This window comes from Gambusia affinis, linkage group LG24, assembly GCF_019740435.1.
Source record: "Gambusia affinis linkage group LG24, SWU_Gaff_1.0, whole genome shotgun sequence".
In the NCBI taxonomy this organism is placed as follows: Eukaryota; Metazoa; Chordata; class Actinopteri; order Cyprinodontiformes; family Poeciliidae; genus Gambusia; species Gambusia affinis.
Window position 1 is genome coordinate 2539138 of NC_057891.1, and position 11064 is coordinate 2550201.

The 11064-nt window shown below is 39.3% G+C and overlaps 1 protein-coding gene across 2 annotated transcripts in view; it reads left to right on the top strand.

Annotated features, from left to right (window-relative positions):
- LOC122827031 (NACHT, LRR and PYD domains-containing protein 3-like) overlaps positions 1-10853 on the top strand; it is a 61204-nt gene extending 50351 nt beyond the window's left edge. The window contains exons 10-14 of one of the 2 annotated variants that reach the window (XM_044109521.1): positions 523-702; positions 3791-3964; positions 5514-5687; positions 9335-9487; positions 10011-10853. In XM_044109521.1, coding sequence (XP_043965456.1) covers positions 523-702; positions 3791-3964; positions 5514-5687; positions 9335-9487; positions 10011-10017 — 688 coding nt within the window. In that variant the 3' untranslated portion in view covers positions 10018-10853. The remainder of the gene's footprint in view (positions 1-522; positions 703-3790; positions 3965-5513; positions 5688-9334; positions 9488-10010) is intronic. The other variant, XM_044109524.1, reaches the window with a different exon arrangement.
- Positions 10854-11064: the final 211 nt, after the last annotated feature.

The window sequence follows — 11064 nt, forward strand, 5'->3', positions numbered from 1 at the left end:
TGGCTAAACAAACCCAGAGATGCCAGAGGTCCACAGCAGGCTGGACTTCCTGCTCTGCTCACTTCATTTCTAACTCACTTCCTGCCTGGTGGAAGATCTCAGGGAGCCAAAGGGTCTAGTCCAAGTCCGAGCTGTGAGCAGTTCCTCCTCCTCTCCATCATCTCCAGTAGTTTCCTTCATTCAGCTCAGTCAGCCTCTTCATCAGCTGCTGCAGCTCCTTTGAGGCTCTGATGCTGCAGCTCCATCAGATGCTGCAGAGAAAACTGAACTTTCCTTCACAGATGATAGAAGATCTTCAACATCTGACTGCAGCTGAAGGTCTGAGGACATGAAGCCTGGACCAGAACCAGAACCAGAACCTGGACTTTAACCAGGAACTGAACTGATTCTCTGTGGGGTCAAACTCAGTAAATTGAAGATCAGATGTTGATCAGATGATGACATCACTGTTATCAGATTTTATTCTGTTATTGATCCAGATTGATTTCATTAGAACTGAATTTATTTCTTCTCTATTCACAGACTTGGTGGCTGTTTTCTCCAAAAGGATGAATGTAAAGTTTTGGCCTCAGCGCTGAAGTCCAACCCAGATCTGACTGAACTGGAAATAAATCAGATCTTCATAGATGAAGGTGGAGAATCTGATCTGAAGCCTCTGGTTGAGATCCTGGAGAGTTCAGTCAGTAAAGTGAAGAATCTGGGGTTTGTTTTAATTGTTTATCCAATTAAATCATTCATTGATTCTTTAGTTTAATTAATAATTTTATTCAATTTTTTTTCTCCAAAAAATCTGTGTAATTGTAAAATCTCAAACATTTTACCTTGTTAATTAATTATTTTCTTATTTCAGACTTTTATATTATTGAACTTTGTTTTTCTGATTTTAAAATGTTTTTGATGAACAAAAATTAGTAAAATAATTGAAATGATGTTAATTAATGATGGAGATGTTTCAGTTTGGTAAAGAAATAGTTCACCTCATCCAGAGTTTCTTTTTTGATCAAAAGTTCTGGTTCTGCTGGTTTGGACTTTATAAACCAGTTTAACTGGATCAGATATTAGAATCAGTTCTTTATGTTTCTTTTACTTTCAGGGAAATTAATCAGACTGGTTTAATTAAATTAATTTTCCATATTTTATTATTTGTTCATATTTCAGTTTTAACCTGCATCCTGTTGGTTCAGCTCATCTTTTATTCTTTATTCAGATTGAATTACTGCAGGTTGTCAGAGACCAGCTGGACTTCTCTGTTCTCAACTCTGAAGTCCAAACCGACCCATCTGACAGAACTGGACCTGAGCAGAACCAACCTGGAAGATTCTGGACTGAAGGATCTCTGTGGTTTTCTACAGACTGAAGGCTGCAGACTGGAGACATTGAGGTATTTTAATAATATAATTATTGATATTTCTGTGAATAATTATTTATAATTGATCAAAATCAAAGTTCATTTCTTCTGTTCTAATCAATATTTTCTGAGTTTGTTGGACTTCCAGAGTTTAATTTAGTCCTCTGTTAACTGAGTTGGACCTGCTGACCTGAGGTCAGAACAGGACAGCATTCATGTGTAGAAATCTCTCATGTGAAGCAGGTCAAAGGTCAAGATGCAGAAAGAGAAAATGAAATCTCCTTTATTGAAGATCCACAAATGCCACACTTAGTTTTAAATCTTCTGCTATTAGTTGATAATAATCCAGTCCAGGTTTAAAGAGTCCAGGTGGTTCAGTGTTTTAACTCTGGTAGATTAAAGATGCTGATAGTTTATTAAATTAGGTGGAATCGCCCTTTATCCATTTCCTGAATCAGAAGCCTCAATCAGAAACCAACTTCAGCTTCATCTGAAAAAATCCAGACAACTGAGTTTTTCTCTGAGCTCAACAGGCTGCAGGTTTAGACATGAATATTCTGGTCCCAGACTTCAGAACAGCAGAGACTGCAGCACATGAATGTGAAGCAGGTTGTTAGGAGATTCTCCACAAGCTCAGACTGGTTCACAGTCTGACAGAGATGGACAGAGAAAGTCACCAACTGGAAGAAATGGTTCTTTTTCAAAGTTTTCTGACTGACTTGATCATATGGAGCTGCAGACATGCAGTTTGATGTTCAGGAAGACAAAAGGAAGCAAATGATGAGTTTCCATTTTAGTTTGAATTCCACTAATGGAGCAAATTCAGTCTGTTCCAAACCACTGAGAGCAACTTAGAGGAAAACCTGAGTTTGTTGTGACAGTCAGACTCTATCAGGATGACCACAGTCTTCTGGCAGAGTTCCTGGACATTAAGGAGACAGAACTGGGAGCATCATGTGTTTGGTTTCTGCTCCCAGTTTCCTCTGTGGCAGCATTTAATAACCTGCTGCTGGGAACTTTGTTTCTATAGAATATCCTACTATTATTAATGATGATGATGATTCTAGATGCTGCAGCAGATATTGGCTAAACAAACCCAGAGATGCCAGAGGTCCACAGCAGGCTGGACTTCCTGCTCTGCTCACTTCATTTCTAACTCACTTCCTGCCTGGTGGAAGATCTCAAGGAGCCAAAGGGTCTAGTCCAAGTCCGAGCTGTGAGCAGTTCCTCCTCCTCTCCATCATCTCCAGTAGTTTCCTTCATTCAGCTCAGTCAGCCTCTTCATCAGCTGCTGCAGCTCCTTTGAGGCTCTGATGCTGCAGCTCCATCAGATGCTGCAGAGAAAACTGAACTTTCCTTCACAGATGATAGAAGATCTTCAACATCTGACTGCAGCTGAAGGTCTGAGGACATGAAGCCTGGACCAGAACCAGAACCAGAACCTGGACTTTAACCAGGAACTGAACTGATTCTCTGTGGGGTCAAACTCAGTAAATTGAAGATCAGATGTTGATCAGATGATGACATCACTGTTATCATATTTTATTCTGTTATTGATCCAGATTGATTTTATTAGAACTGATTTTATTTCTTCTCTAATCACAGACTTGGTGGCTGTTCACTCGATAAGGATGAATCTGAAGTTTTGGCCTCAGCGCTGAAGACCAACCCACATCTGACTGAACTGGAAATAAATGAGATCAGCATATATGGAGGTGGAGAATCTGATATGAATCCTGTGGTTGAGATCCTGGAGAGTTCAGTCAGTAAAGTGAAGAATCTGAGGTTTGTTTTCTCTATTTATCCAATAAACTTATTGATTATTGAACTTTGTTTTTCTGATTTTAAAATGTTTTGATGAACATGAGTAAATAATTCATGATGTAATTAATGATAATGTTTCAGTTAAAGATTCAAATTGTTTTATTTCTCATTTCTGATTCTCATCTTTACATCAGAATGAAATGTTGTTCCTCCAGTCAAAAACACTGACAAGTAAATCATCATTAATGATCACATCTAAGAAAGACTGATTGTAGAAAAACAAATCTAGATGAATGAATGAATTTTCAATTTTTCTGTAATTCAGAAAATTTCAGTCTGAATCATTTGATTTAATTCATCATTTTAAAATAATGTTCCATTGATTTCAGCAGCTTTAATAAGAAAGACATAATGAATAAATGATGGTTCTCTGATCCAGATGTCTCAGCTGATGATCAGAACCAGAAGAGTTTTCAACTCATCTTTTGATCAAATGTTCTGGTTCTGCTGGTTTGGATTCTTTAAACCAGTTTGACTGGATCAGATGTTGGAATCAGTTCATCAAGTTTCTTTTACATTCAGGGAAATTAATTTTCTACATTTTTATTATTTATTTGTTCATATTTCAGTTTTAACCTGCATCCTGTTGGTTCAGCTCATCTTTTATTCTTTATTCAGATTGTATGAATGCAGTTTGTCAGAGACCAGCTGGACTTCTCTGTTCTCAGCTCTGAAGTCCAAACCGACCCATCTGACAGGACTGGACCTGGACAGCACCAACCTGGAAGATTCTGGACTGAAGGAGTTCTGTGGTTTTCTACAGACTGAAGGCTGCAGACTGGAGAGATTGGGGTATTTCAATAATATAATTATTGATATTTCTGTGAATAATTATTTATAATTGATCATAAATCAAAGTTCATTTCTTCTGTTCTAATCAATATTTTCTGAGTTTGTTCCTGGACTTGGATCCAGAGTTTAATTTAGTCCCTCTGTGTAACTGAGTTGGACCCGCTGACCTGAGGTCAGAACAGGACAGCATTCGACTGTGTGTAGAAATCTCATGTGAAGCAGGTCAAAGGTCAAGATGCAGAAAGAGAGAGAATGAAATCTCCTTTATTGAAGATCCACAAATGCCACACTTAGTTTTAAATCTTCTGCTATTAGTTGATAATAATCCAGTCCAGGTTTAAAGAGTCCAGGTCAGTGAAAGTTGGTCTGTGGACATTGATTTAAGTTCTCTCCTTGGTAGAACCAACAACCTTTCAACATGCCAGTGTTTTTCTTAGGCCTTTTAATGCATCATTTGATCCAGGTGCAAACCAGGAGAGAACTAAAAAAGGATGCAAGACCAACTTTGGACATCACTTTTGGTGTTGTACTGTTTTAACTCTAGTAGATTAAAGATGCTGATAGTAGAGTAAATTAGTGGAATTGAGAGCAGCTTAGAGGAAAACCTGAGTTTGTTGTGACAGTCAGACTCTATCAGGATGACCACAGTCTTCTGGCAGAGTTCCTGGACATTAAGGAGACATAAATAATAGAAAGATAATTCATTAACAGTCCTGCAGTAAATACTGACTTTGTGAAGGTTTTGGTGTTTAAGTCATTTTGTTCAAACATCTTGATTCAGCTCTTATTTTGTAGGACAGGAAATGAGATCTTACCTTTATATGCAACAAGCTTCATCAGTTCACTGAAATCATTCTCATGTTTTACCTGGAAAATAGATTTAAAATGATTCATCTTCACAATCCTGTTGTTCCTTTATGATAAAGTTCCGTTCTGCAGCATCTCTGATGAAGGATTCAGAACTTGAACTAAATGACCCTCATCAATCTGACAGAGAAAAGACTCAATATTTTCTAGTTGATAGTTCAGTAACTGAATCAGCACAAAATGAGAAAATGATCAACTTTCAGAATGTGAGCTGTAATGGAAATTGTAAACGCTGAATTAGACGGATTGAAATAAACTTTTTACATCTGTCATACTTATCAATGAGCTGCAGTTAAAATACAACTAACAATAAAACATTATTAATAGATTAATGAACAAAAACTGGAGACATAAAATATCTGTAGATAAATGATGGAACAGAGCAGTCAGATAATACAGAGTCTGGAAGGAAACATGGAGAGAGAAAAAAACATCCGACTGAATTTAAGATCCTGAGAAACTTTTAGAAAAACTTTGAGTTTCTGTTTTGATCAAATGTTCTGGTTCTGCTGGTTTGGACTCTTTAAACCAGTTTGACTGGATCAGATGTTGGAATCAGTTCATCAAGTTTCTTTTACATTCAGGGAAATTAATTTTCTACATTTTTATTATTTATTTGTTCATATTTCAGTTTTAACCTGCATCCTGTTGGTTCAGCTCACATCTTTTATTCTTTATTCAGATTGTTGGACTGCAGGTTGTCAGAGACCAGCTGGACTTCTCTGTTCTCAGCTCTGAAGTCCAAACCGACCCATCTGACAGGACTGGACCTGATCAACACCAACCTGGAAGGTTCTGGACTGAAGGATCTCTGTGGTTTTCTACAGACTGAAGGCTGCAGACTGGAGACATTGAGGTATTTTAATAATATAATTATTGATATTTCTGTGATTAATTAGGTATACTGTATTTTCAGCACTATAAGCACCATAAATCTTCAATTTCAAAAGCTGATTGTGTTCCTTATAATCCAGTGCGATTTCATTTTCCTAGAAGAAGCGATCAGTGCATGTTGCGATATATGACTGAGGGAAGTGTGCTGTTTAATTTCCATTAGTGTTTGTGTAAAGACCCCAAAATGGCTCCTTCTAAGAGACAGGCTTATGACGCAGTGTTTAAACTCAAGGCGATCAGTCACGCAGCAGAACACAGGAATAGGGCAGCAGCGACAGAATTTAACATTAATGAATCAAAGGTTCGGAAGTGGAGGTAGCAACAAGATGACCTGTGCCAAGTAAAGAAGACTAAAAAGAGTTTCCAAGGGAGCAAAGCAAGATGGCTACAGTTGGAGGACAAACTTGAACAGTGGGTTGTTGAACAGAGAGCAGCAAGTAGAAGTGTCAGTACAATCACTATTCGAATGAAGGCAACAGCACTAGCATGCAAACTTAACATTAACAAATTTAAAGGCGGTCCTTCTTGGTGCTTTCGGTTTATGAAAAGATGTAATCTCTCCATCCGCACACAAACTACTGTTTCAAAGCTACTACCAGAAGACTACCAAGAAAAGTTGGCTCCTTTCCGCGCATATTCCAAAAACAAGATTACTAAAAAAAGATCCGGCCAGAGCACATCATCAACATGGACGAGGTTCCACTGACCTTTGATATTCCTGTGAACCGCACTGTGGATAAAACGGGAGCACGTACGGTAAATGTTCGCACCACAGGGAATGAGAAGTCATCCTTCACTGTAGTTCTCGCTTGCCAGGCTAATGGCCAGAAACTTCCACCGATGGTTATTTTCAAGAGGAAGACTTTGCCAAAAGAAAACATTCCAGCCGGCGTCGTCATCAAAGCTAACTTGAAGGGATGGATGGATGAAGAAAAGATGAGTGAATGGTTGAGAGAAATTTACGTAAAGAGACCTGGTGGCTTTTTTCACGCAGCTCCGTCTCTATTGATCTACGCTCCATGCGCTCCCATATCACCGATGGTGTCAAAAAGCAAGTGAAGCACACTAATTCAGTACTCGCCGTCATTCTGGGTGGACTGACAAAAGAACTCCAGCCGCTAGATATCGGTGTCAACAGGGCATTCAAAGCTCGACTGCGAACTGCGTGGGAACAGTGGATGTCAGAAGGCGAACACACGTTCACCAAGACGGGGAGACAGCGCCGGACGACATACGCCACTATCTGCCAGTGGATCGTAAATGCCTGGGCTGATATATCATTCTCAACTGTGGTCCGAGCTTCCAGGAAGGCAGAAATTGTCACTGAACTGCTGGACAACAGCAGCAACACTGACTCCATTAATAAGATAAGAGATAAGATAAGATTTATTTGTCATTGTCATCAACAGATTACAACCAGATTGAGACCGTGCTTGACTCGAGTTAAAGTGCAGGTTATATACACATACACAACACATAATATAAATATACATACATAAAAAGATAAAGAAACAAACAGCACAAAACGAGAAATAAATAAACATCAGAAGATGGTTGCAGTGCCTGGAGGTGCAACAGAGTGAACAGAGTTTACATTTTTAACAGAGTTTACATTTTTAACAGAGTTTACATTTTTAACAGAGTTTACATTTTTAACAGAGTTTACATTTTTAACAGAGTTTACATTTTTAACAGAGTGGTGTCAAGAGCAGAAGTTCTTATGCCTTTGAATTTAGTGCCATGATTGCCATCAGGTAGAAACTGTTTTTAGGCGATTTGTCCTGGTTTTTATTGCTCTGTATCTCTTGCCTGATGGCAGCAGCTGGAAGAGACCATGGCCAGGGTGTGAAGAGTCATTTAAAATGTCCAGAACTTTCTTGTGGAGCCTGGAAGTGTAAATCTGTTCCATGGTGGGGAGAGGGCAGCCTATGGTTCTCTCTGTTGCCCTGACAACCCTCTGGAGCGCCTTCTCTGCCATACCAGACACACAGACTGTATGTGAGCACACTCTCTATGAATCAGTGATAGAAGACAGTTCTTCTGGAGGATTCTCAGAAAGTTCAGTCTCTGCTGTGCTTCTTCAGCAGCTCCTTGGTGTTGGTGCTCCAGGTTAGCTTGTCCTCCAACTCCATGCACAGAAACCTGAACACTGGGACCCTCTCCACACAGGCCCCACTGATGGTGAGAGGCTGGATGTCCGTTTTGTTCTTCCTGAAGTCGATCACCAGCTCCTTTGTTTTGGAGCAGGTTATTGACTTTGCACCACTCTGACAGCCGCTTCACCTCATCCCTGTACTCCAGCTCCCCCTTCCGTCTGAGATGAGACCAACAACAGTCGTGTCATCTGCAAACTTTATGATCTTGTTGCTGAGGTGGTTGGAGACACAGTCATGAGTGTAGAGGGTGTAGAGAAGTGGGCTGAGCACGCAACCCTGTGGCGATCCGGTGTTCAGGCTCAGAGCAGTGGAGGTGTAAGTTCTCTCGACTTAGACGAGACGGAGCCGGGCATGTTGGATGCCGTATTCGCCCAATTGTTTATTTCGGTTACTGAAGAAGAAGAATTTGAGGGATTCGTGGATGAGGAATAAATTAATAAAGTGAGCTTTACATGTTTATTTTGTGTTTACAGCTGAACAAGGTTGGTCATATTGTGAATATGGACCTTAGCGTTTGAACAACGTTGAGGTATTGATATATTGTTATTGCTTTGCACTATTTAGATGTTGCTATATTGTGATTGCACTAACGTTTGATTTACCGTAACAATATCAGACTGTTTTTACGTGTTTATTGAATGAGGAAAAGTTTCCCTCCATTATGTGATATAAATGTTGCACTACATGTTACCATGTCACTAACTTTACCTCGGAGAAAATAATAAAACAGCTCTTTATTCATTTTGGGAGTGAACGGATTTGTCTGAACGCTGGTTTGTAATCTATTAATAAAGTTTGACGAACCTATCTGACTGTTTTGTTGATATTCCCTTTAGCGCAGCTCCATTTAATGGATGCATAACTGTAGCATCTATTCGACGCACCTTATATTTGAAAAAAGTTTTAAAATAGGTAATTCATTGAAGGTGTACCTTATAGTGAGGAAAATATGGTAATTGATCATAAATCAAAGTTCATTTCTTCTGTTCTAATCAATATTTTCTGAGTTTGTTCCTGGACTTGGATCCAGAGTTTAATTTAGTCCCTCTGTGTAACTGAGTTGGACCTGCTGACCTGAGGTCAGAACAGGACAGCATTCGGACCCCCGGTGTGTAGAAATCCCCCTCATGTGAAGCAGGTCAAAGGTCATTCAACCCAGTCTAGAAAAGTGAATCCTGGAATCTGACAGGAACAAATCAATAATCAATGATTGATGCTTCAACACTTTGATCAGAACCTGGAATGATTTTACTGACTAAAATCCTCCAACACAACACGACCCAGTACCAGGTTCTGGTCTTGGTTCTGGTTCTGGTTCTGGTTCTGAAGTCAGCAGGTCTTTATTGAAGCAGCAGCTTGTTGGCATTAATATTCATGAGAATCTTTAACTGGTTCTGTTGGACTGGTTAACCTGCATCCTGTTGGTTCAGCTCATCTTTTATTCTTTATTCAGATTGAATGGCTGCTGGTTGTCAAAGATCAGCTGTTATTATTTGGCTTCAGCTCTGAAGTCCAACAGCCTCCATCTGAAAGAACTGAACCTGGGAGGAAACGACCTGAAGAATTCAGATGTTCAGCAGCTGAAGGATCTTGTAGATGATGTAGAGTAAGTAAATGTTTGTAGTGATTTCATCTCCTGTCAGCATATTGAACTAAACCCAGTTAGTGTCAAAGCAAAGATCCAGTGTTCCCAGTAAAGCTGCAGCTTCTCAGTGGGAGGAGAATGGTTCAGGCTTCCTGATTGGACACAGAGACAGCAATCAGCCAATCAGAGGAGCAGCAGCTTGCTGTGTTCCTGTGTTTGTGTGGGTGTGAAGATGAGTGTTGTTGCTGTGTCCATGTCTCCAGGAAGTCCAGCTGGACTCCAGCGTCCAGCCGTCCAACATGTCTAGAGACAGTCAGTGGTCCTCATTCATCAAACTGTGGCAGCAGCAGATCTGATCTCAGATCTGCTTGTTCTCTCAGTTCAACAGGAAACAACTGATCAGGTTCATCTTGGTCACAGTTCTGAGATCAGTCTGACTGCAGCCTGGAAACCATCGACTAGATGTGCTGCGTCACTGACTGCTGCTGGAGAGAGTCTGGAAACACTCACTGATCTGATCTCTCCTTCCTTCTTCTCTCTGCAGGTTCTGATTTCTGTAAAGTAGAGAATGATCTCTGTGTCCTGCTGATCCTCAGAGGTTCATGGATCATGATGATGACCTCTGACCTCCAAGATTTTCCTCCTGTTTGTTTTCTCATGTCTGTCATTTAGTGTCTGATATTGTTTGTCTCTTTGGATCAATAAAGATCCAATTCAAACTGGGCTCCATTTAGAGGCTTCATGGAGTTTTGATCTGAACTGGATTCAACTGGAAAGTTGATCTTTTTTCTCTCTGGTTCATTTTCATCCTGGAACCAGAACTGGTCTGAGAATGGAAACATGGGAATCATTTCCAGTTCAGCTTTGAAGCCATGAAAGACACTTCAACCCTCTTTTCTCTGCTGCTTCTTCCTTCTGTTGACATGAAAATGTTCCTCAAAGCTCCTCAGAGAAAAAGATGCTTTACTGGAAACTGGAGAGAAACTTCAGCTTCCATCACAGAAACCAGTAGAACCAGTTTAGAACTGGATGTCCCACAGAAATCTGATCTTAGAGCAGTTTTTAGGAACATCTGGATCTTGGAAAAATGATTTTATATATTTTTATGTTCATTCTAAAAAGTAAATCTTGAAGTTTTGCATCATCATTGATTCTCAGTTTGTTTTGATTTTTACTTTTTTAACTCCATATTTCATGTTTTGAGTTTTCTAGAGAACTTTAGGACTCGATGTGTCACATCAGGCTCTTTACTGTGATTTTACTGATTTATTCAAACCTCAGAGAATCACTGGAATAATGTGCTGATTGGTTCATGATTGATTTTCATAATTCTTATAATGTAATGTGGGTTTCTGGATCTTTAATGACCAAATAAAGTGTTTAAAAATCTTTGTTTTTTCCATGTAGCTAATTGTGTACACATATAATAAATGAACCTCAATTTTAATCCTCCATGCCATTTTGATTAATTATTTTAAGTTTTCAAATTTAGTTTCAAAGCTTAAATTAGTAAAAGCAGAAACATCTCAAGTTGATTTCAGCTTTAAGCTACTAATTTAGCCAGCAGTTTATTTTTGCAAAATTCAGACTGAAGATGT